Here is a 26,509-nt window from a genome sequence, read left to right as displayed (position 1 = left end):
AGATCAAAAGCTCGGAGGCTATATTATTTAAGCCTTAAAGGCAGCATCAGGTGTTGTAGAGACATCACTACCATCAATGGGACCGATGTGAATGCAATTGCCCATATCCAGAAATCAATCACTGGGACTCTTGCGATGGAATAAAGCATTCTGGTAGGTTCTGTGTTTTCTATAATATCGAACTGAATTAGACCTTTGTTCCACATCAGATTTCTTTGGCTTTATTGAACAGATATACTCAACGTTGGATCAAGAGAATCCTGTCAACAGTGTATATAGTATTACAAGTGTTTATAGCATTTTGTAATATCGAGAAATTGGCAGAATTGGAAACCCAAATTTTTTGTGGGTTTCTTGAGCTGCCATTCAAATGCATGGACTCAGACTTCCTACCTGAAGATATGGGGATCACACTTCTGGCTCAGATTATGTGGCTGCATGTAAGTGTAAATTAAATAAGAACGAGCAATGCAGCAACATTGCAAGTTTCCATTTGAGTTGCAATCTTTTGGAAATCTTCCTGGAAAGTCCTTTACAAAAGGAAATGCTAAATGGGAGAAAGTGCCTGTGCCTCAGCAAGTGCCCTGCCTTGCTGAGGCATGGTTGTCAAAATTATCCATCTCTTGACAGAGGATAAATTTGACCAATGTCCCTCAGTCTTGAGAGTTATGCACAATATTAAGCTTTAGCATCTGTCTGATATACCTCAGCAAATGCCATTTGCTTAGTGCTGTCAGGAGAATTCACTGTCTTGTATATGGTACAATTACTTTGAGCAAATTAATTGGGAATTGGTTACCTGGTAGCTTTCAGCTATTGGAACAAATTTTCCTTTGCAACTTTGTATCATATGCTGCCCAATTTGTTTACCTCAACTGGAAATTAACGTAGCCTGGAAATGGAATCCATGAAAACAATTATTATCTCTGGTAGTTGCACCAGTGGCCACTTCAGAATGAAATTGCACCCAATAGAGTACTGGCCTGGACACTGTTGTGTGCACTTCTCCTAAATGTAGATGACGTTTACGCAGTATCAACCATGCACTTAATGATGTCACAGGTTGTTCACTGCATGTTTCCTACATTGCTGAAGTGACTTGGAGTTTTTGGGTACAACCTATGAACTTCATTAATTATTTACTGGAAAACTAGAGGCACATACAAGGATTGGCAATGAGATGCCAATTAAAGGATCTACAGTGTGAGCTGGATGCCGTGCACACAGCATCTGCTCGCCTGTTTCCAATAAAAAAAATATCTGCATCAGTGGTGGTCCTTTCACTGTTTGCAACCTTTTTGTACAAATCCCTTCCAATATTCCTGTGGCTATCACATCTGCACCTCTCAGTGGCATAGGTCCACTTGTGGCACAGCATTTGATCAGGGCACAAGATTGTGTGGGCAGGGTGCTCAGATGACATGAGTGACCCCTGAACCCCATGGTTTTCCTCCACCTCCATGGCAGCATTTTAGGTAGCTGTTCTATAGTTGCCATGGTGGGGAGTGGTTCCTTTAAGCTCTAACGCTCTTCCCAGTGATCAGAGCAGCAATGAGATGGCAGTTACAAGCTCTCTGTGCATCTGCCAAATGGAACTGCATGGGTCCTGTTTTACCACATAATTCTCTGTGCAAAACACTAATAACCTTCCTTTTTTTTGCATTTTTGCCCAATTTCGCACCTTTTGCAGGGCATCCATTTGAGCATAACACTATGCAAGAAGGTGAAGTCCTATTTCAAAGCATGTTCCTTCTGCATACTCTTGTAGTTCATGTGACAGCTGATGCAATTGAGAGTATCGGTCAATGATAAGACTGATTTTGTCGGTCCTTTTGACCAGTTCCTTCTGTTGGCAGGTGTTCCTATTGCATCTATGAACTATCATTAAAAGTTTGGTAACTTGAGTATCCTGTGGCTTATGTCTCCAGAACTTAATAGTTCAGTGAAAAGCTGCTACATGCTGTTGTTTTTGAGTGATTTTAAAAACCTGTTGAGCCAAAACTACAATCACCGCAGGTTTCTCACTCAAATTATAAGCATTACAATGAATGAAATGTAATTCTTCACACTCTCAATCATTGCAAAGGGTAAAGCACATATTTACCCTCTTGCAATGGTTAAGAGTGTGAAAAATGAATTACATTTTTCAACCAAGGGAGGACCAGATTCAACATCAGGAGAAAGTGTTTCTCCTATTCTTATGGTTATTAATTCCTGGGGGGGGGGGGGGCCTTAACCTTAAGGAAAATTCTTCAAATGGAAATGCTTGAGGTTGGTCACTACATCTGTAGAGGTTGGGCTACGGTTACCAATCTCTGTTATGCTAACTGGGAATAACCAAGGATTTATAATTTAGATTCCAATAAATATTGCCAGTGTCAAGAAATTAGTTTTCATCACAAGTTTTATAAACTATAAACTGAATACATATCCATAGCTCATGAACTGGATCTTCCAGATCTGCACGTAGATACAAGACCTTTATGTAAGTAGAACCACATTCTGGTGGTAACCTTCCTAAGCTATCAAATTAATTAGATTTATGTTCTCAAAGACTTTAAATGGCAGAGAACTAGTCAAGACTGCTAATTTAATTCTCGAGATATTTTGTAAAAAATTGTTTCTACCATTGTGTGATCAGACCACTAAGATATTGTTTGTAATTGTGGTGTTAGTACATAGTAATTTCTGGAGATGATAAAGTATATTTGCTATAGCTCAAATTCAAATGCCTACTTCATCTGCAAAGGTTAAAATTCAACTTGTTGCAATTGATATTGCCTTGTATTGCTTAATTCATGATGGGATGTGTTGGGAATTTTCAGACCTAGAATCATTGTCCATTTTTTTATTGCAACAAAATCTACATATGTTGTTTTCCTCTTTTTTTAGGTGTTTATGATTGGAAGCAGGATACTTTGGCAACAAACATGAGACAAACACATGATTCCACTTTGTACCTATCCTCTGCCACTTCTGCCAGAGATTCTGCATTGTATTCCTCTTTAAGCAGAGGCTATTCATCAGATTATAAATCCAATACACAGGATGTAAACTGGGGAACAAATGCAAACAATACCTATTATGGTCGCTAAGTTCATAGCAAAGGTATATAAAGGATTAATGGAAGGATAGGGGTGTTCATTCTGAACATGGCACAGCTGCAGCACACCACAATCAACAAGCGCCATGTATATCTTTTCCACTGATTTATCTGTGGGTTTTTTCCAGTTTTCCTTAAATATTCAGTACCTCTTTACAGATTAACTATGAGGTGCAATGCGTAGATCACATAACGGTCCTCTTTGCTCTGTTTGATGTATACAATTGAAATGAAATGAAATTAATATCCTTTCCCATTCCCACACTCCCTGCTACCCCCACCCCTGTCCTGAACCCCCAAACATAGATGCTGTTTTATTGATAGTAACATGATCCATCAGCAAGCAAGCCATATTACTGGAATTAATGATTTAATAGCTTCCTTAATTTTGCTTTTCTCCTTTCATTCCATACAACATATCACCCGATGCTCCTTGTTTTTTGTTTCTGATGGTCTCAGGGGGTGCAATTCTACAGGCACCAGTAATTGTTAATCTACCTGACATGTAAACATTTAAATCCTGGCAGGCATCACATTTGTCCCCAAATGCTGTCAATAAGTGTATTTGTAGTAGGAATCACTTGTGACATGAAAAGCAGGACTCCTGTCTGCCTTTCTCTTTCCCTAGTCTCCCTTCTCCAACTCCTACCTTCCCTAACAAGGACCACACAGACCACTGCTTTCTGATCCAAAATCAACCAACACTGCTTTTACTGGACTGGCCAATCCTTATGGTTTAATCACAAGTTTAGGATGAGAGATGCACATTTCTGATTTTTTTTAAAATCCAACATGAAGTTGCACACTGCAATTAACAACTGGTGGGCGATGTCCAAAAGAAAATTCAATTATAACGCATTCAGATGATTTGATGTTTTCAGAACAAGTCAATCATAACTAGGTTAAGAACCTTCATATATTGTTCACATACCTGATGGGGAGCAGAAGAATCTTTTCAACAATTTTATTTATTTCAATTGGTCAAACATTCAGCCCACTTAGAGTTTAAATTGAAGACACATCAGTGTCTTTCCCTCAGACACACTTGCCTTGTCCATCAGATGCTAATAAGAGATAACATTCAGAAAGGGGAGCAGAAAGCAGTGATATAATGAATTGCATGGCATTGATTTTGGGGGTGGGGGGCTGGGGGAAGGTTCCCTTCATTGCTAGTTTGTGAGAAGCCTGGAAAACCAGCAAAAATTCTTAATTATCCGGTTAAACAAGAATGTTAAATTCTCCCCATGCTGTGTTGGTTATAGCAGTCTTAACAAGTGCCCACTGCTTTCTAATAAGCAAAAGCTTCCTGCTGATGGATGGAATGAAGCATCTATGATTTGATAGCTGTGGACATTTTATGCAATGACAGATGATTACGGATGAGTTTCAGGATAATTATAGCAACATTCAAATATAATGCTCATTGAGCAGTTCAAAATATAGACATCTATTGTTTCTACACCTGAATATTTTTAAATGTATTACTAACATAATGAGTTGATTTTGTCTTCTTGTTGAACTTGGTAGTAGAGAAAATGAGTGCAGGCAATGAGACTAATTTTGGAAAACATCATGAAGGCAGTCATAATACAACATGATTGGTTAATTAATGTCAAAAAGCTGCTGTTGGTGCATGAGAGTGATTTGTATTTTTGTCATGTATATAATATATGGATTTCTAAAAACCTGGGTTGAAGAAGCAATTTTTCTGCTGGGCATGAGCAGAATGGTACATGTGCCTGAGTTTATTTTGTTAATGTTTTCATTAGCTTGACTTCATAGATTAACAAAGTTAATTTCAGAAATGTGTGTACATACATGCATCCAAATATAAATATCCTAACGCTCATACTTATTTTTGTGAAAATGTTAACTAATTGTTTGTCGGATTTTCCTTGCAACTTTTAAATGGAACAACCTTTTCATCAGTTATACTGTATATGTGGACATTGATTCGTATTAGAAAAGATAAATAGAGAAATATACATGATCATAGATCACTTCCTCAATTGGACAATTCTAAGTATGCAGGTATTGTGAATTTAGATTATTTTAAAGTTGTACCATATATTTCAAAAAGATTGTTTTAATCTCCAATTGGCAGCTGTGATTATTTTCAGAGCTGTAACTCTTTTCACTTTGAATCATTTGGCATTGGTATTTAAATGTTTGTTAGTGCACAGTTCAAGATTTTATCTATAGAATAGCCATCTTATTTTTCTGTGAACTGTATTTTGAATAAGATGGTTTCCAGTGTTGAAATGAGATGTTTTAAACAAAATGACTACCCAATCCTGCAATTAAGTGAAAGTACTTTTTTTAATTATTGAAAGATGTATTCAAATTCTTTTGTGAAATTAACAAGAAAAATTACAGGTTTCTGTTATTGGCTTGGCCAGCTTTCCCACCATATAGAACTAAGTTCTAAATTAACTTCCCCAGTCAGTATTGACTTAGTGAAATTAAGGAACTATAACAGGTCGCTGTACCCATCAGTTAGGGAGAGGGACTGTTGGCTGGGCCCTCTACCCTGGTTAAGATTCAGCAAATCCTGTTGTAGACTCTTGCAGCTATTGAGTTGTAGTAAGATTAATCTCAACTCGAGCATCTTCCTGCAGCTAGCCTATTTTTAAATAATCCTGGCAGACCGGCATGCCTAATATTTACACTCTTTGGTAACTGCAACCCATGCAGAGTGAGAAGAACAGGTGAAAATTGGTGAGGAAGTAAAATCTGCAAGAGTTTGCATCTCTTAGAATTTTGTTCTAAAATGCAAACAAGAAGAAAAGGAAGAATAGCTGCATTTAAGTGCTGGCAGCAACTCTAATATTTGTAAATATTAGGGAATAGATTTTTACTTGTTCCTTTGTAGTATTGTTTGTGTATACTTTCTCACAGGGAAAGGCCATAAATATAGTTAGGTCGGATACTGTATGAAAATTCCCAATCAGATTGTTTGAGAAATCTAAACAAGATTTCTCCTTGATCCTTGAGCTCCTTGATCTGAGCTGAAGTCTGCTGGGTTAGGACAATTAGTCCAGAAATGTTAAACTCATAATCTCTTATACATTAAAGTGGCAATTAAATGACAGTACTTGTTTAGTAAATGTAAGAAATGCCACATAATTTTATGTAGACTCTAAATTGGTAAAGTATACAAACTTGTATTAAAGGTTCAAATTGTGTAGATTTGTGTTTCCGAGAAGGATTTTTTTTTACAGAATTTGGAATATTTTCCTGTTTATTTTGGATTATTCTGCTAAGCATCAGTTGTATGCATTTTAGACTGTAGCTGATGGATTTAATGGCTTTTGCATCCAGAGCCAGCTAGCAGCTGTTTGCCCTTAAGATATTCTAACTCATGAAATAAGTGAAGATTTTTTTTCCTTGTTGAGACGGTGTATTTGTAGATTGGAAATGATTGACTTCACAGAAATGTGCAAATGCATTCCTAAAGTGCAACAAATCTGCCTCATGATGCGTGTAAAATATCCCTGATTATCTTTTTGGCCAAGGATGGTGGTTACTTCTGCAATCAAAATGTCGCTGAAGCATTTGTTTTAAGTCTGCAATCGGTTCAGTCATGTAAATTACAATGTATTGAACAAGGAATATCATTTTACTGGTGGAAAATTATTTGAAAGCATAGTAGATGTTGAGCAATAATTTGATGTTTGAGATGTAAACCTGTTGGGAAATTGATCTATCTTCTAAAGTTTCTTGAATACTTGAGACTTGCATTATCATTGCTTCTTAGTTTTTGTGAATGTACAAGAACCAAAATAAATAGAAAAATTCAGCATTGTACTATATATTATTTCTCTTTTTTCGGTAATATCCTGAGAATAAATAAAAGTTCTTCATAATTTAAATCCTTTTAATTGATTGACCACCCACTATCGCCACAGAACACTGTGTTTTTCTGAATATCAGAGTAGGTGAAGGAATCAGCATTTTTTCAGAAAAAATAAGGAAAATTAGAAATCAATTACTAATTACAACTTTTTTAGTGGAAAAATCAACAACCTTTATCCTAAAATGGATGGTCTACAATCCAAACTGCATGATATTTGTTGAATCACATTTTATTCTTTGGGATTGTGTCATAATATCATAGAATGGTAATGGCACAGAGGAAGCCATTCAATCTATTGTGTCTGTGCCAGCTCTTTACCAGAATGACTTGCTAGTTCCAACTCCCTGCCCCTTCTGTGTAGCCTTTCAAATTTTGTCTCGGCATATATTTATCCAATTTCCTCTTGAAAGCTGCAATGGAACCTGCCTTCACCACTTTTGTAGGCATGCATTCCAGATTCCAACCACACGTGTGTGTATGTGTTCTCTTCCTCTCTATTTTATACTTGTGACATCTAGTCCATGATCCCTCTACCAATGAGAACAGCTGTCTGCACTTCACTCTGACCAGACACTCATCATTTTCTATATTCCAACAGATCTCACCTGGGTTATCTGCAAAGAAAATAGTTCCAGTATCTTCTTTCTATTTTTGCAACAGGAGTCCCTCATCCCAGGAACCATTATTATAAATTGCCTTTGGACCCTCTCCATTGCATTAATGTCCTGTTACAGTGAGGGGACTAAAATTGAATGCAAAACTTCAGCTGAAGCTGGACCAGTGTTTAATGAAGATTCCACAAGGCTTCTCTGGTTTTATACCCGGTACTTGTATTGATAAAACCCAGAGCTGTGTGTACCTCATTACATGCCTTCTTGACCTGTCCTGCCAAAACATTTATAACTGGATCTGTAAATCTCATTTGCTTAGCGATGGTACTCTGTTCACTAGCTGTGCAATCATTGCTTTCCTTAAGTACCCCCCTTATATAGCTTTTGATGCCACTTTTCCCAACTGACCTTTATTCTCTCCCATCATGATTACAGCATGGAAGGTGGCCATTTGGCCCATCAGTCCAGATTGACTCTATGAGCAATCAAGTTGGTCCCATTTCCCTGGCCTCTACTCATTGCCCTGCAAATTATTTCCTTTCAGCTAATTATCAGCTCCCTTTTCAATGATGCAATTGAATTCACCTCCATTACTACACCTGGCAAAGTAAAATCTAACCACTCACTATGCAAAAATATTTCTTCTCATGTCGCTTTTTGGTTTTGCCAATCACATTCATTCTATGCCCCCGTTTCCTAATTACTTTGAAATTGAAATTGAAACATTGAAATAGAAGCAAGACCAGACCACTCTGACCCTCATGGCATTTCTACTGTTCAGTAATATCATGGCTGACATTTTACCCCTGCTCCACTTTCCTAGACGATGTCTATAGCAACGGTTCCTCCACACTCTACTGGATAGAGAATTCCAAAGATTCACCACTGTGTGAAGAAATTCTATTTATTTTGACCTGAATGACCAACTTTATCTTGAGACTCTGACACTTGGTTTGAGGCAGGGGAGACAACTCCACTCAATCCTATCAGGCTCCATAAATTTGTATGTTTCAATAAGATCAGCTCTTGAGAGTAACTTCTCCTCGTGCAACAAACCAGCCATTCCAGGAATCACCCCAGTGAACCTTCACTGCACCCCTATCACAGATATAACCTTCCCCACAAATGGAGATCAGACCTGTACACAATGTTCCTGAGTCACATAATGGTTTTATATAGTTGGATCAAGACACCCCTAGTCTTGTATTTAAATCCTTTTGCAATAATGGTCAGCACACCATTTGTCTTCCATATTGCTTGACATACCTGCAATATGTTAACTTGACATGTTAAGTTGAAATGATCCATGTGCAAGGACACCCAGGTCACTGAACATCAATACTTTTCAATCTCTCACCATTTTAATAATAGTGTACTGCTTTGTTTTTTTTCTATCAAAGCTGACTTCACATTTCCATGTCAAGTTCCATCACCTGTGTCCTCGTCCCTTTACTTAGCCTGTCTATATACTTGTCTGTGCATCCTCATTACACCCCAGACTGCCATCTAGTTCTGTGTCACCAACAAACTTGGAGGTATTACACTTGATCCAAATTATTGACATGAATTCCGAATAGTTGGAACCCCAGCACTGATCCTTGTGCCACCTCACAGGCACAGTCTCGTAATAAAGTGTATTGCTGTCCATATCTTTCGTGATTGTAAATATCTATTAAATCCCCTTTCAACCTTTTTGATAAGAAAGTAAACCCAGTTTCTCCTGTCTATCTACATAAATCTCTTACTCTTGGAAATAATCATTTCTGGGCAGTTCAGGCAACATCTCTGGACCGAGAAAAAGTTTATAACACACCGTAATATGTACTTCTGTTTTCCTTGTGCGCTTACATAGTGATCTTTTTGGACAACACATATATACGGTGTGTCTCACAAATAACATAAAAATTCAGACAGTTTGCAGCATTTTAAAGCCACAGCATGTAGAAAGGATGTGATCTTGTAAATGAACCTCGACCTGTTTATTTACGCGTCTATTGCTCTTCTGAGCATTTCCTATAGACAAACGTGCAGCTTGTGGGGAAGAGCTGGTGCTACGTACATTGGACTACATTTCCCAGAAATCCTTGTTAAAGGACCCCGGCGACTCCAGTTTGGATAAAATAAATGTTGGGATCATTAACCGTCGTGTGATCAGCAAAAGCGAAGGGAATTGAAAAAAAAGAGGTTCTTTAGGAAAAACGCAGCTGCTGAATTGGGAGCACAGGAAGGAAGTGGCCAGCTGCAGCGTGCGTTGGTGGAAGGTCCCCCGCGTGGTGCTGGCGGTTGGAGGCGGTGGAGAGGGACCCGGGGAAGGGCGCCGCACCGGCCCCGGCCGAAGGCAGGAGGAGGTGGCCCGGAGAGGTGATGGTAGGAGGGGGTGGCTCTGGGAATGTGGAGGGGCGGGGAAGGCGGCCCCGGGAGTGGGAGGAGAGCCACAGGAGGGGGCCGAACCCGGGAGTGGGGGGGAGAGCCGCAGGAGGGGGCCGGCCTGGAGTTGGAATGCGGACCCTTTGTAAGGAAATGAGTTTGTTCCTCATGAGGAGATCTGAGATGTGGTGCCGGGCTGAGGGGAGGAGGAGGAGGAGAGAAGGTAGTAGCTGTGAATGGGAGGGTCGTTGTGTGAGCAGAGAGAGTGGAGGACGGAGGAGTAACTTGGAGAGCAGGGCACCTGTGAGGGAAGAGGAGAAGGAGCTGATAGTAACTGTGGGTGCAAGGGCAGTTTGAGGGAAGGAAAAGGGTAGTTTGCGGTGTGGGCTTGGGGGATGGGAGGTGGAGTCATGAGTCACTCCAGGGTGAGGAACAGAACACAGGAAGGAAGGGCAGGGGTAGGTCGTCCAGTCCTTTGAGCCTGCTCCACCATTCGTTGAGATCGTAGCTAATTGTCCACCTGTGTACATTTTCCAACATGATGCCCATATCCTTTGATTTGCTTGATGCCCAGAAATGTATTTTGGACGAACACAGTGTCTGCACCTCCACAACCCTTTGGATTAGAGAGCTACAAAAATTCACCACCCTTTGAGCAAAGAAATTTCTCCTTGTCTGTGTCCTACATCATAGAACAGTACAGCACAATACAGGCCCTTCAGCCCACAATGTTGTGCTGACCTTTAAACCTCGTCTAAGACTAACCTCTTTCTCCCACATATCTCTCTATTTTAAATTCCTCCATATGCTTATCTAATAATCTCTTGAATTTGACCAATGTACCTGCCTCCACCACCACCACCACCACCACCACCACCACCACCACCCCCCCAGGCAGTGTGCTCCATGCCCCAACCACTCTCTGGGTAAAAAAAACCTTCCTCTGATATCTCCCTTGAACTTCCCACCCATTACTTTAAAGCTATGCCCTCTTGTATTGAGCATTGGTGCCTTGGGAAAGAGGTGCTGGCTGTCTACTCTATCTATTCCTCTTAATATCTTGTACACCTCTATCATGTCTCCCCTCATCCTCCTCCTCTCCAAAGAGTAAAACCCTAGCTCTCTTAGTCTCTCCTCATAATGCATACTCTCTAAACCAGGCAGCATCCTGGTAAATCTCCTCTGCACCCTTTCCAATGCTTCCACATCCTTCCTATAATGAGGTGACCAGAACTGGACACAGTACTCCAAGTGTGGTCTAACTAGAGTTTTGCAGAGCTGCATCATTACCTTGTGGCTCCTAAACTCAATCCCACAATTTATGAATGCTAACATCCCATAAGCTTTCTTAACTACCCTATCCACCTGTGAGGCAACTTTCAGGGATCTGTTGATATGGACCCCCAGATCCCTCTGCTCCTCCACACTACCCAGAATCCTGCCATTAACTTTGTACTAAATGGCCTACTATTTAGTCTGAAATCACTTCCCCTGGTCCTAGACTCTTCAGCCAGGTGCAGTGGGAAGGTTCAGCCTTCCTATACCTGGCCTGTCAAGCCCTTTAAGAATTTTGGCTATTTCCATGAGAGCTCCTCTCTTCTAAACTCCCAAGAAAACAGTTCCAACCTACTTAATCTCTCTTCATATGGCAAACCCATCATCATTGGAATAAATCTAGTGATTCTTTGCTGCATTCCCTCTATGGTAATTGCACCTTTTCTTCGATGAGGAGACCAAATGAAACACAATACTCTAGATATGGTCTTATTAATGAGACTTCATTTCTCCTGTATTCAAATCCTCTTGTAATAAAGACTAACATACTGTTTTGCCTCTTAATCACCTGCTGCAACTGCATATTAGCCTTCAGCAATTTGTCTGCCACACACCATGGTCCCTTTGAACATCAACACTACCCAATCTCTTGCCACTTAACAAATATGTGTACCAAAATGGATGATCTTGTATTTTTTTCACATTATAGTCCATGTGCTATGCTCTCACCAATTCACACAACTTGTCCTCATTTCCTTAAAGCCACTTTACATTCTTCTCTGTACCCTCAATCCCACTTAGTTTAGTGTCTGTAGCAAACTTAGAAATATAATATTTGGTCCCCTCGGCCAAATGGTTGATATAGATTATGGAAAAACTGGAATCCCAGCATGGATTCCTATTGGGGGCCACTAGTAGCAGCCTGCCAACCTGAGAACAATTTGTTTTCCCTATTCTGTTTTTTGTCTGACAACTAATTTTTGATCCATACCAGTATATTGCTCCCAATTCTTTACACTGTAACCTTGTTGACTAATCTCCTTTGAATATTCTACATCCACCAGTTCCCCTTTGTCTAATGTACTAATCATGTCCTCAAAGATCTCAGCGGATTAATCACGCATGATTTTCCTTTCATAAGTTCGTGTGGCTCTGTGCAATCTTATTATTCTTTCAAGGTGTTTGTTCAGTAATAATATCCTTCATTATAGTTGAATTGACATTAAGAGGGAAGGATTGGGGGGGGGGGGGGCTGTGGGAAAGTAGCTAGTAGCAAGACCCAAATAAGGAGTGGAGGAGTAGATAGTCCAAGTTGCAGTACCCGGGTGAGTGGAGAAGGACAAGGTAGCCTGATTGTGGGACCCTAGTGAGAGGAGGAGGAGGTACCCAAGGGAATGGAGCCTGTGAGAGAGGAGGAGGAGGTGGTCTACTGTGGGGCCTATGGAGATGAGGAGGTGATAACTGGGGATACAGGAGCAGTGAGATGGATGGCCAGTTTATCTAGTTTGGTGGTATTGTTTGTTGGAAAAATATTGATCAAATCACATAACGTTCATATATCCATTGCTAATGTTGGACTTCAAAGGTATAAATATTGTAACATGAAGCAAAAAAGAGCAGGTACCAGAAATCTGAAATAAAAAATGCTCAGCAGGTTAGGCAGCATCTGAAGGGTGTATCTTCCGTATGTTGCGCATATACTCCCACCACTAACATGGATCAGTACAGTACAGGAACAGGCCCTTCAGCCCAGGATGTCTGTACCGACTAAGGAAACTAATCCCATCTGCCTGCACATGTTCTATACCCCTCCATTCCCAGCCTTTTCATGTGCTGTCCAAGTGCCTCTTAAATGTGGCTGTGGTATCCGCTTCCACCATCTTCCCTGGCAGTGCATTCCAGGCACCTATCACTCTCTGTGTTCTCCTTTAGACTTTCCCCTCTTACCTTAAAGATATGCCCTCTAGTACTTGACATTTCCACTCTCGGAAAAAGACTCTGACTATCTACCCTATCTATGCCACTCATAATTTTATGTACTATCAGGTCGCCCCTCAGCATCTGAAGCTCCAGAGAAAACAATCCCAAGTTTGTCCAACCTCTCCTTATAGCTAGTACTCTCTAATCCAGGCAGTTTCCTGAGGAACCTCTTCTGCACCTTCTCCAAAGTGTCTTGCATTCTTCCTGTAATGCAGCTAACAGAACTGAACTCAATACTCCAAATTTGGCCTAACCAAAGTTTTATACAGAAGCAACATGACTTCCTGACTTTTATACTCAATGCCCCAACGATGAAGGCAAATGTGCCGTAGGGCTTCTTTGCCACCTCATCTACTTGCGTTGCACTTTTAAGGAGCTATAGTTGCACCTCAAGGTCCCTCTGTACATCAGTGTTCCTAAGGGCCCTGCCATTTACTGCATACTTTCCTCTTACGTTTCACCTCCAACAGTTTAGCACTTCACAGTTGTTAGGATTAAACTCCATCTGCCATTTCTCTGCCCATATTTCCAACTGATCTATATCCTGCTGTATCCTTTGACCACCTTCCTCACTGATGAGGATTTCCACACTACTACTGTCCTCTAGGTGAATAAACTTCCTCTAATTACTTTAAATCCATGTCTTCTGATTTTTGACATCTCTGCTATGGGGAAATAGTGTAATACTGTATCCATGCCCTTCATGATTTTATGCACCTCAGTTACATGCCCCTCCTCCTGCCTCTTTTCCAAAGAAAGTAGCTTCAGCTTGGGCCATCTTTCCTCATAGCTATAGTTCTTCAGTCCCAGCCAACATTTTCATAAATTTCAGCACCATTTCCAGAGCAGTTGCATCTTTCCTATAATGTGACCAGAATGCTATGCCATACTCAAGCATTCGTCCAACTAGTATTGTATTCAGTTCTAGCTTCAGTTTCTTACTCTAATATTCTGTGCATCAACTTTTAAAAAAAAGTATCTAGTTGCTTTTTTAACCACTTCATTTAACTTTCATTTCTTTTGACTGAAATACATTGCTACTGCTGAGAGAGTGATGTTGTTTGTCCCAGGATCTCCACTAATTCATTATCTTTCTTATTTTCAGTGAAAACCAAATTCTTGCAATCAAAATTATTAGAAACTGCTCTTTTATTCTGCTTTGTTGTATATTGTATAAAATGCAAATGAATATATTTTTTTAAAATGCATTTATTTTTTCAGATGTTGGCGTTTCTGGAAAGGTCGTCACTTATTGTCCTGACTGAATGCTTGCTTGGCCATTTCAGAATCAACCACATTGTTACCATAATGCCAGTTTGAGTACTTGTTCATTATCACTAATCTCAGTCTCTTTCCACTCATCCAGTTTTCAAACCAGATCATTACATTGTATTTAATCCCCATGACCAACTTTAGTTAAGCAATCCATGGAGAGAGAAACAGAGTCATTGTTTCAGGCTGATAGAGATGCTGCATGACCTGCTGAGTATTTCCAGCATTTTCCATCTTTATTTCAGATTTCCAGTGCCTGCAATTTTTCAAGAATTTTTAAACAAGACTTCTGGAAGTTAGTATAAATAATATCCATTGCTATAGTGTACTCTTTGATCACCACTACAAAAGATTAAAGATTTACTCCGGTTTGTCAGGTAAGACATTACTTTTCCATGTTATTGCTGGCTCTACTTAATAGATCGACCATTTAAAGGTGCCCTGTCATTCAGTACTTAATGCTAGACTAGAGTTACTGAACAACAAGATCTACTCTGTAAATCCCTGTTTTTCCTTTCATACCATTCTTAAATGGTTCCATGTTCAGCAAATTTTCCAATCTAAAATAATGTTTCCAGAATAGACAGCTTCAGAAAATTATAGAAATGATGACCAGTTTCTTGCCTCCTTTCATTTAGATCTTTGGTATGAAATCCATATCGTCCTGGAGGCTTGACAGTCTATCATGTCGTTATTTATTTTCTTTGATCCTTTGCTTGTTTTTTTGCCTCCATCACAGATACAACTAGTTTTCTTGGAATGTTATCCTTTTCCTCTGTTGTAAATAGTGACTCAAGTTCACCATCTTATTTTCATTTATTATTAACTTTTTTTTAAGGGACTTATATTGGTTCTCACCAGCCTCTTTAACCGTTTCAGATTTTTGTGGTTCTTGCATGTTTCTTTTCAGATTCCCTTTTTGTAGCTCTTACAGCTTGTGAACTTTTTGCTGTTCTTTGTTTCTTCCATTTGCTGTGATTTGCACTTGTTTATTTGGCCTTTAGTTAAGTATTTTCTTTTAGTTTTATGTTGTCCTTTGCTGCTTTGGTTATCAATGAGTTTTTTTCCTGAAGCTGGAACCCTTTCTCCATAGGGGTAAAAGCCGGTCGTATATTCTAATAAATACTGCAGTAAAGATCTGCCACTATCTTCTTTGATTTTACACATAATGGATTTACCCATTTTATTGTAGACAATCTATGTATCTATGCCTGGAAGTCAGCATTATCCATATCCAGAATCTTAGTGTTTTCTGTTTCTCCTTTTCAAACACAACATGAAATGCAATCATGTTATAAACACTATTAGGTAAATGTACAGGCACCATTAAAAATAATCTGGCTCAGCAGATGTTTTATTGTCATGTACAATGGCATGCAAAAGTTTGGGCACCCCTGGTCAAAATTTACGTTACTGTGAATAGCTAAGCGAGTAAAAGATGACCTGATTTCCAAAAGGCATAAAGTGAAAGATGACACATTTCTTTAATATTTTAAGCAAGATTACTTCTTTATTTCCATCTTTTACAGTTTCAAAATAACAAAAAAGGAAAAGGACCCGAAGCAAAAGTTTGGGCACCCTGCATGGTCAGTACTTAGTAACACCCCCTTTGACAAGTATCACAGCTTGTAAACGCTATCTGCAGCCAGCTAAGAGTCTTTCAGTTCTTGTTTGGGGGATTTTTGCCCATTCTTCCTTGCAAAATGCTTCTCGTTCTGTGAGATTCTTGGGCCGTCTTGCATGCACTGCTCTTTTGAGATCTATCCACAGGTTTTCGATGATGTTTATCTCGGGGGACTGTGAGGGCCATGGCAAAACCTTCAGCTTGTGCCTCTTGAGGTAGTCCATTGTGGATTTTGAGGTGTGTTTAGGATCGTTATCCTGTTATAGAAGCCATCCTCTTTTCACCTTCAGCTTTTTTACAGACGGTGTGATGTTTGCTTCCAGAATTTACTGGTATTTAATTGAATTCATTCTTCCCTCGACCAGTGAAATGTTCCCCGTGCCATTGGCTGCAACACAAGCCCAAAGCATGATTGATCCACCCCCGTGCTTAACAGTTAGAGAGGTGTTCTTTTCATGAAATTCTGCACCCTTTTCTCTCCAAACATATCTTTGCTTATTGCAACCAAAAAGCTCTATTTTAACTTCATCAGTCCACAGGACTTGTTTCCAAAATGCATCAAGCTTGTTTAGATGCTCCTTTGCAAACTTCTGACATTGAATTTTGTGGTGAGCACGCAGGAAAGTTTGGAGAAAAAAAGGTGCAGAATTTTATGAAAAGAACACCTCTCCAACTGTTAAGCATGGGGGTGGATCGATCATGCTTTGGGCTTGTGTTGCAGCCAGTGACGCGGGGAACATTTCACTGGTCGAGGGAAGAATGAATTCAATTAAATATCAGCAAATTCTGGAAGCAAACATCACACCGTCTGTAAAATAGCTGAAGATGAAAAGAGGATGGTTTCTACAACAGGATAACGATCCTAAACACACCTCAAAATCCACAATGGACTACCTCAAGAGGCACAAGCTGAAGGTTTTGCCATGGCCCTCATAGTCCCCTGACCTAAACATCATCGAAAATCTGTGGATAGACCTCAAAAGAGCAGTGCATGCAAGACGGCCCAAGAATCTCACAGAACTAGAAGCCTTTTGCAAGGAAGAATGGGCAAAAATCCCCCAAACAAGAATTGAAAGAGAGAGTTTACAAGCTGTGAATACTTGCCAAAGTGGGTGTTACTAAGTACTGACCATGCAGGGTGCCCAAACTTTTGCTTCGGACCCTTTTTCCTTTTTTGTCATTTTGAAACTGTAAAAGATGGAAATAAAAAAGTAATCTTGCTTAAAATATTAAAGAAATGTGTCATCTTTCACTTTATGCCTTTTGGAAATCAGGTCATTTTTTACTCGCTTAGTTATTCACAGTAACATAAATTTTGACCAGGGGTGCCCAAACTTTTGCATGCCACTGTATCTTGAAATTTTTCTGTTTGGTGATTCTGATTCTCTCTTGTTTTTAATTTGCTGTGTTTCTTTTCTATGTAATCTTAATGCTCTTTGTTATATGTATGTATATTAAAGCTTCTAGTACTTTCTTTAAAGATGGGCATTGAGATGTATGCATGTGTCCCACAGTAAATCTTGCTATTTTATAGTTATGAAAAGCCCTGAATTATTTTGTACACCTGGTGTTCATTTTCTCTTGAATAGTTAAGAATACATGTCCTTTTTTGCAGGTTAGAAGCAAGATGACTAAGAAACGAAAGCGTCAAGATGACTTTCAAAAGGTTAAATTAAAAGTTGGCAAAAAAAAACCAAGAGCAGATAATGCAACCAACACCACCTTCAAGACACGTGCCATCCATGTTCCAGAGCAACTGAAGAGTGATGTATCATTGCCAACAAATTACCGCAAACTTAACGTAAAGGTATATGTACTCTTTCAGTCTGCTGTGTTTGACAGCTTAACGTGGAATAACGCTGCATTTATCCCTTGATGTTAATGTTTTTTCTACCTTTTTTGAAGGCAATTTGCCTTGTGTGTTGATCAGCCAGGTGCCATTTATGTGTTGCCAAGAAGGGGAGTGTTGTCAGGCATTTGCCTTGTATTGGGCATGCACTTGTGTTAAATCCAGTTCTTAACTGACACTTGATTATGTGTACTTCCCTTGATAAATTTGATTTCTTTCTATCACTCGTCTGGGAATGCCAGGTCAGCTGTTGTGCCCCATTTGTTTCCTTGACTGACGCTGATTAAATTAGTATATTGCATGCATTAATTGCTCTGTGTGTATCACATTGAGTGTATGAATTCTTTTTTATTCTGGTAAATGATTATAGAAAGTCAGTAGATTTGAAAAAGATAAGGCATGAATTGTTTGAAGGAAGATAGATGCTATTTATGTAGCTTCCAGAAGATATTTGATAATATATTTTTCCTTTCAAATTGGGAAGATGTCATTCAGCCCATCAAATCTATGCTGGGTTTCAGAGCAATTCCAAATCTCCATTTATTTCCCTGAAGCTATTCTCTCATGTGCCCATTAATAGCCCCCACACAGTTCAGATGGGCTAAAGTAAGGTCACTGAGTTTGAACATCAGAAGGATGGAACAGTTTGAATGGTCAAAAGTTAGAAACCATGGAGGTCCAGCGATACTTAGCAGTCCGGTATACGTGGGTCAGTAAAATGTTATGGATGGTGGAAATATCTGCAAATAGCAGATGCAAATGAATAATAGAATTGCTAATTTTAATCCAGCTTTATTGATATGTTTTGGGAACCAAAGGTATTAACTGATATGAAGCAAAACAGGGTATGTGGAGCTGGGTCACAGATCATCAATGATCTCAATGAATGGTGGGGCTAAATGGCATGTTCCTGTTCTTCTGCTCTCAAACGATCAAACATTAAAAGCTTGACAGCCAAGAAGTATTTTTCAAAAAAATTCTGTGCTTTTAACAGACACAGGGTCAAATTTTATTTTATCTAATTTTCATATTAGTTTTTACTGTCAAACGCTGTCTTTCTGATTAGTGCCAATGCAATTACTCTTTAGCAACAGAGAGTAAAGAAATAATTGATAAAATTGTACTGAGCTATCATGAATAAATTTCCCATTATCTAACCAAGACTTCAGCCGGTTGTTATCCTGGAATTAGGAGCAACTCTTCTTTAACTTTTGTTTTCTATGGTTCCAGGCAGCAGTGTTCTGTAGGTGACCTTCTGTAAGAGATGTTTTGTTTTGCTTTTGATCCATTATGTTTCTTTGGATTGGGAAAGAGTTTTGACAGGTAATCCCAAAACACCTCATTCTCCAGGAATAAACAAAAAGTTCTAGTTCAAATATTAATAACATAGCTTGTTCAAGAAGAATGGAAAAGAATAACAACTCAGCTGCATCTTGTTTGGCCCCCTTGTGTGAACATAATGAATGATTAGGTAGGATGTTATTTTGCTATCTGGATAGGCAGCCAGTGGCTTTTGTTACTTTTGTTGGATGTTATTTCTTTGAGGTTGTGGAATTGCACTCTAGTTTGGAAGAAGCCTTCCTCGTTAACACCGTTGGTCTTCATTACTATATTGATCAAGTACTAAGAGAAGGATATTCTCTTTAATCTTTTATAAAGGAATGGGACTGTGCCTCGCAGGTATAAAAGGTGTATATTCCATGTGCATTATTATGCAGGACTCATTTTGATACTTGTTGTTAGATAGCAAGCCATGACATGCTTGAAGCAGAGAAGAAGGGTTGGTTGAAACATAAATACTAGTGAACTTATGGCATGGGATTGTAACTAACTCAGAGGTAATTGACAAAATGGGAGTAAGGGGTGTGCTCTGATTGGCAGGATCTGACAAATTGTGTTTCCCAAGGACCTGTGCTGAGGACACAACTTTTTAATGCAAATATTGATTGGACAAAGAAATGGGTGTTACATATTGAAATTTGCTGATAATACTGATGGAGGGCATATTAAGTGGGAGCAGAAAGTTGAAAAGGAACAAGAGCATACAAAGTGAATCCCATTGAGACTACTGATTTTCACTTTGAGTGCTGAAACTCAGGAGATGTGTGTTGGTCTTGGAGTGCTATAGTTTAAGGAATTAAACTGAGATCAAGTGGCATGAAATTGGCTTGCTCTATGTTGAGGTAGCAGTTTCAGCCATAATCTAGTCAAGATCTTCAATATAATGAAAGATTTGACGATGTTGGTACAGATACCAACCTTGTCAAATCTTTTATCATATTGAAGATCTTGTTTAGATTACCCCTAAAAGTCGAGGATTTGCTCCCCAAAAGGTTTGCTGTGAGGTCATTTGAAATTTTCATTGATGGTATGGATCAAAGATTGGTAAATAAAGCTAAGGAACGCATCAGCCATTATCATCAAAGCAGTCTGGAGAGACTTAATAGTTTAATACTGTTCCTGTGCTCCCTTTTGAGTGTTGTTGTATTGCAACGCTGAAGAGAAACAAACCTTAGTTTGAAAAGAGTAATTGAATAATAGGATAATAACAGTTGAATAGAGCAATTATCGGATGACAAGTTTACAGAAGGAGTTGGTATTAATGATGTAATTGTAAATGCCATATTATACATTTGAAATGCATAAAAGTATATTTAGAATGGCTAATATGTATGGTTAAATCCTAGAAAAAGTAGTTTGAAAAAAATGGTGATAAAATGAAAAAAACCTTTTCCTCACCTGTGTCTCAAAGCATTTCACTGATGTACTTTTTGAATTGCGGTTGTAGTCTTGTTTTAAAATGTAAGGTTTTACAAATATTGAAGATTTAAGCAGTATATTAACATTAAACCAGAATACAGAAATAAAAGTTCGTAGCAATCTAAAGATTAGAAATTTGTATCCTACTTTATGTCACAATGTAAAGTCTCTTCTCACCAAATTTGATTATCTTTAGAGAGGTTAAGAAGCATTTGAGTGAAGTTTTAATTTACTGTGGTATACAGACAGTAACCTAAATTTTCTTTCTCAATAGGATCTGTTGACGCAGTTACACCATTATAGTTCAGGAATTAAACAGAGTGCTCTTAATGGCCTCAAAGATCTTGTATCCCAGCATCCATCAGTGATTGCATCTCATCTCTCTAATATTCTCAGTGATTTAGCAGCCTTATTCACAGACAAAGACTCCACAGTTAGATCAGTGGCTATCCAGCTTTTACATTTTCTTGCTCCTAAAATTTCCAGTGATCAGATGGCTCCTTTTTTCCCTTTGGTTAGTGCACATCTCTCCAGTGCAATGACTCATATTCTTGAAGGGATACAGGAAGATGCCTTGAAAATATTAGATATTTTGTTGGAACATTATCCTGAGCTTCTTACAGACTGTTGCAGCATCCTATTGAAGAATTTTCTGGAGCTCATTTCACATCAGAGATTGTCAAAGGAATTGAAAACTGGAGGGAAAATGAATTCTTGGATGCTGTCTGTCAACCCTAACCGCCGGATTACTTCTCAGCTATGGCGGCTTAATGTACTGAGCAGATTGAGAAAATTTCTGCAGGCAGTTGTTGAGGGTTCAAACCAGTCAGTGGAAAGTGAAGCTACTTTTGAGAGTGACATCAGGACTGGGTCTGAACATGTGACCACATTACAAGTCAATTGGGAGAATTATGCAACTGGACAACAGCATATACAATTGTATGAGCACTCTGGATCCCAGCCTACGACAGTAATTCCATTTCGGCTAAGGTGAGACATTCTGGGCATGAATACTGCTGTTCGGTACTTGAGCCAAGGTATTCATCTTGGATATCTCTTTCTCTCCCTCCTTCCATGTAGGAAACAATGAGATAGAAAGGACAAAGAAGGAGATTATATTGAAGTAAACTGAACAGCTAGGATCCAAATTAAAAAGTACAAAGGTGATGATCTCTGGGTTGCTGTTTGAGCCATGTGCAATTTGGCAATGGGTAAATAAGATCAGAGATACGAATGTGTAGCTCAAGGAATATAGGAGACATGGGTTTCAATTCATGGGGCAATGGCATCAGTACTGGAGGAAGCCATTAATAAGGGCTTCACTTGAATTGTGCCGGGATCCCGTCAAGTGAATTGAATAACTAGGTCTGTAGATAACACTTTGAACTAAGTAGCTTGGAGTGCAGGGGTAAGGTGGTGATCATATGGGGATCTGGTGAGGGGAAATTTAGGAAGTTGAAGGGAAAGGATGGAGTGATAGTACAAGAGTAGCAAGATGGATATCAATAATTTGAATCTGTCAGGAAGGGACAGTGCATGCAAACACAAGAGAATTGCTCCGATTAAAGCAAAAAAATAGTACAAAAAGAAAAAGGAAGGGACAATCTGAATGCTAGAAGCATTTATAACAAAGTAGGTATATTAATGGCATAAATTGAAATAAATGAGTGTAATCTACTAGCCATTACTGAGATATGGTTGCAAAGTATTCAAGATTGGGAATTAAATATTTATTTCCAGGATACTTTTTTTTTGAAGAAAAAGGCCAAATGGAGAAATAGGTAGCTATTCCTGATTTTAAAGATTTGGATAATAGCAGTTGAGAGGAAGGATCGTGGCTCAGAAGATCAAGCATAATTAGTTTTGGAGGAACTAAGCATTAGCAAGAGGAAATAAAAGCATTATTGGGAATTGCATATAAGCTCCCAAACAGTAGTGGTAACATAGGATGCAGTATAAATTAGGAAATTAGATGTGGACTTGAGTCATTGAGAACTTTAATGTCTACGGAAGCTGGGCAAACCAAATCAGCAATAATATTGTGGGGGGCAAACTAATTGTGCATATAAAGATGGTTTTCTCAATGTGGTGGCACAGGCTATTTTGGATCTGTTATTGTGTCATGAGAAAAAGTTAATTGGCAATCTAGTAGTTAACATGTCTTCATGGAACAATGATCATAGTATGAAAGAAATTCATTTAAAGATAAAGTGATTTAGTTCATTTTGAAATAAGAGTTTTTAATCTGAATAAGCAAACTACAAAGCCATGAGTTGGCTATAGTAGATTGGAGAACTAACAATGGTAAATTGGTTTATTATTGAAAAACTTTGTTTTGCATGCCATCCATGCATTTCATTTCATCACATCAGTGCATTGAGGTTGTACAAGGGAAAACAAAATGCAGAATAAAGTGTTACAGTTACAGAGAAAGTACAGTGCAGGCAGACTATAAGATGTAGCGCCATAATGAGGTAGATTGTGAGGTCAAGAGTCCATCTTATCTTATGAGGGGACCATTCAATAGTCTTATAACAGCAGGATAGAAACTGTCCTTGAGCCTGGTGGTATGTGCTTTTGGGCTTTTGTATCTTCTACCTGATGAGAGGGGGGGAAGAATTAATCACCTCTCCTTGGCACAGAGGATGGCTTCCTTCTGCTCTAGCCAATGAGCCTAATATGGGAACTGCAAACTCTTCCACAGGTGGTGGCTGACACGCTGAAGCAATGGGTAGTTTGAGAGGTGGTGCCACTTGCGCACGGCTTTTGTATACGCCTGATGACCTCAAGGTTCAAAATACCATCCTGAATGCTTCTCCTTTACTTTGAGTGGGAGGTTCCCTGGAGTTGGTGGGATTGAGCACATCCTTAAATCTTTTGGTCTGGGGGAGGACAGTGATGTTGATGTGTCTACCCTCCTAGTGAATTTGGAAGATTTTGCAGAGACCACATTAGTGGTATTTTTCTACTGCCTCAAGATGCCTGCTATAGCTAGTTTGGCACTCAGGAACATATAGGAGGGCAGTGATCATAACTGCCTGATAGGCCACAAGTTTGGTGTTAGGTCTTGTTCTTCAAATGCTCTTCAATCGACCAAAGGCTGTGCTGGTGCATTGAGGGCTGTGGTGAATTTCATCATCAATATTTGTCTTTGCCAAGAGGTGACGTATGAGATCTGGGAAATGGTTCACGTTTTCCAGGATTTCACCATGAAGCTTCCTTATCAGAGAGTGTGTGGTGCAGCGGGGCAGGTTGTTGGAAGATCTTTTCCTTGTGGATGTTGAGCGCAAGGCTCGTTCTCTGGTATGCTTCAGTGAATGATTGTGTGCAAACACAAGCATTGTCTGCATACTGAAGCTCAACTACAGAGGTGACCGTGGTTCTGGAGGATAGTTGCCATAGATTAAACAGTTTTCCATTAGTTCTGAAGATGAGCTCCACTCCAGTGGGAAGTTTGTTGGAGTGAAGTGCAATAATGTGGTAAGAAAGATTGGGAAAGCTTTCAGTGGGAAAACTGATCTTCACCCTCCTGGAAATAGTGGAGGATTACAGGCTTGATGAAAGTAAAGAGCTCAAAGAAAATAGCATTAGTAGAAAATTAGTATGGGAGAAACTATGGGACTGAAAGGCGATAAGCCCTCAGGACTTCTTGTTGTGTATTCCGGAGTTTTGAGGAATTTTCCCCTGGAGACAGTGTCATATTCCATGGATTCTGGAATGGTTACAATAGATTGGAAGATAACAAATGTGACACCATTATTTAAGAAAAGCGAGAGAAAATGCTGGAATTTAATATTGAGAAGTAGTAAACAGGCCATTTGCAAAATAATAAAGGCACATGAATTTATGAAAGGGAAATTGTGTTTGATAAATCTGTTGCGATTCTTAGATTAGTAGCATTAGTAATCGAAGTGCTTTATGTGTTTTCTCAGAAGGCCTTTGATACGGTCTCTCAGAAGATTATTAAAAAAAAAGCTAGACTGCATGGTATTTTGGGTGATATATAGTGCATGGATTAAGGTTTGGTTAATGGACCGAAACCAACAGTTGGAAATAATGGGTCGGTTTCAGGTTGGGAGACTGTTATTAGTGGGGTGCCATGGTGCTGGGGCCACTTCTGTTCACAATCTCTATCACTGTTTTCGATATGTTTGTTAATGATATAATGCTGGGTGCCACTGTAGCTTGTGATGAGGTTTGTAGTAAGGTTAAGTGAATGGACAAGAAGGTGATGGAATGTAACATAGAAAAACGTGAGGTGGAAAAGTAAAAAGGTGGAGTATTTTGTGAATGGTGTGAGATTGAAAGGTGCTGGTATTCAGGGGGACCTGGCCGTTCTAGTGCCTGAATCACTGAAAGTTCACTTGCAAGGACAGGAAGTATTTAGGGAGGCAAATACTTTGTTGGCCTTTATTACAAGAGGATTTGAGCACAAGATTAGAGATATCTTGCTCCAATTTTATAGTGCCCTGGTGAGACAGCATCTGGAATATTGTGTACAGGTTTGGTCTCCCTCCCTCAGGATGCATGTACTTACAATTGAAGGAGTACAGCAGAGATTCACCAGATTGATTCCTGGGATGGCAGGTTGGTCATATGAAGAGAGAATAAGCTGGCTAGGTTTGTGCTCTTGAGTTTAGAAGAATGTGAAGTGATCTTAATGGGAACATACCAAGTTCTCACACCTGACATGGTAGAATCTGACCCCCCTTTTTGTGGTGTGGAGAACTACAGGTCAGAGTCTCAAAATAGTCAGCCATTCAAAGTGGATGAGAAGTAATTTCTGCACCCAGAGGGTGGCGAGTCTATGGAATTCACCACACATGAGACGCATGTCTGATTTTATTCAAGACTGAGATTGATAGATTTTGATATGATGGAAAAGAAGGGATATGGAATTAGTGTATGAAAGTGGCACTCTGATTAAAAAAAAATCTTTCATTATGGTACTAAATAGTGGAGTGGGCATGTGATTAATTGGCCTAGTACTGTTTTTTTCCTTATGTTCTGATGACGACGAGCATCCATTCATTATTTTTTCCATTAAATTACACTAGACCCTCACATGGTGCCGAAGAAGGTTTGTCTTCAATGGAGAATCTGAAAGGTTTCATTCAAATTCTAGTACCCCTTCTATTGGAATGTTGGGTGGAAGCTTCTCCTGCTCAGCTTGCTGGCCCTACACCAGGTAGTCTACTTGAACCAGAAGCCTTGCAGCTTAAGCTGCAGGTCCTTAGCATCATCCAACTGTTGTGGAAGTTAATAAAGCACCACGATGAGACTGAGAAACTGGTAAGGAGGAATACTCGTCAATTTTTGAATGAAATTGTGACTCAATGAGTTTTTTTCTGGTGGGGAAGGGCCACTGTCGACAAAAACTTTCTTTTTGTCTTTATTTCTCTGGTGTCCAAGCCCATCATTGACCTCCCCTATTGTTCTCTTCCTTTTCCTCTTCGCATTGATATGATGCTTTGTCTCTGTTTTTTCCACAGATGCTGTTTGACTTGCTCAATGTTTTCTTCTTTTGTTTCAGATTTCCAGTGTTTAAGTATTTTGCTTTTTTCCTACATTCTGGAAATACCTTTCCAAACTCCTTTGCACCTTCACTTTCTTCTTCTACTTGAAGAACCCCATGACCATATTTGTAACTTTCTTTGTTACAAGGGGAATTTATTTATGGGAAAAGTATGATCCTACAAGTAGTTGTGTGATATGGAAAAAAACCTCATACTTGATTAAGGTTTTTTTTTGTGCATTTGGAAGTGGAATGTTGCAATCTCTGATGTTTTCAACATATTATTTTATTGTGATA

At 39.2% G+C, this 26,509-nt stretch overlaps 3 protein-coding genes across 11 annotated transcripts in view; 2 read left to right on the top strand and 1 right to left on the bottom strand.

The window, feature by feature from the left end:
- The window catches only part of LOC127570917 (uncharacterized), a 70,530-nt gene extending 63,634 nt beyond the window's left edge, over positions 1 to 6,896 (top strand). For 2 of the 3 annotated variants that reach the window (XM_052016857.1, XM_052016858.1), the window contains one exon: positions 2,893 to 6,896. In XM_052016857.1, coding sequence (XP_051872817.1) covers positions 2,893 to 3,095 — 203 coding nt within the window. In that variant the 3' untranslated portion in view covers positions 3,096 to 6,896. The remainder of the gene's footprint in view (positions 1 to 2,892) is intronic. The other variant, XM_052016859.1, reaches the window with a different exon arrangement.
- Positions 1 to 26,509, bottom strand: part of invs (inversin) — a 356,685-nt gene that overhangs the window by 78,599 nt on the left and 251,577 nt on the right. The window lies entirely within an intron of this gene.
- tex10 (testis expressed 10) overlaps positions 9,721 to 26,509 on the top strand; it is a 63,420-nt gene continuing 46,631 nt past the window's right edge. Inside the window, exons 1-5 of one of the 7 annotated variants that reach the window (XM_052016855.1) lie at positions 9,722 to 9,931; positions 14,789 to 14,841; positions 17,704 to 17,895; positions 20,972 to 21,687; positions 25,755 to 25,989. In XM_052016855.1, the coding sequence (XP_051872815.1) occupies positions 17,716 to 17,895; positions 20,972 to 21,687; positions 25,755 to 25,989 (1,131 nt within the window). In that variant the 5' untranslated portion in view covers positions 9,722 to 9,931; positions 14,789 to 14,841; positions 17,704 to 17,715. Of the gene's footprint in view, positions 9,938 to 14,709; positions 14,842 to 17,703; positions 17,896 to 20,971; positions 21,688 to 25,754; positions 25,990 to 26,509 lie in introns of all 7 variants that reach the window. The other 6 variants (XM_052016852.1, XM_052016853.1, XM_052016851.1 and 3 more) reach the window with 6 other exon arrangements.

The sequence above is a fragment of the Pristis pectinata genome, chromosome 5, assembly GCF_009764475.1.
Source record: "Pristis pectinata isolate sPriPec2 chromosome 5, sPriPec2.1.pri, whole genome shotgun sequence".
NCBI classification, from domain to species: domain Eukaryota; kingdom Metazoa; phylum Chordata; class Chondrichthyes; order Rhinopristiformes; family Pristidae; genus Pristis; species Pristis pectinata.
Note: the sequence above shows the minus strand (reverse complement) of the source record. Positions and strands in the feature narration are given on the sequence as shown.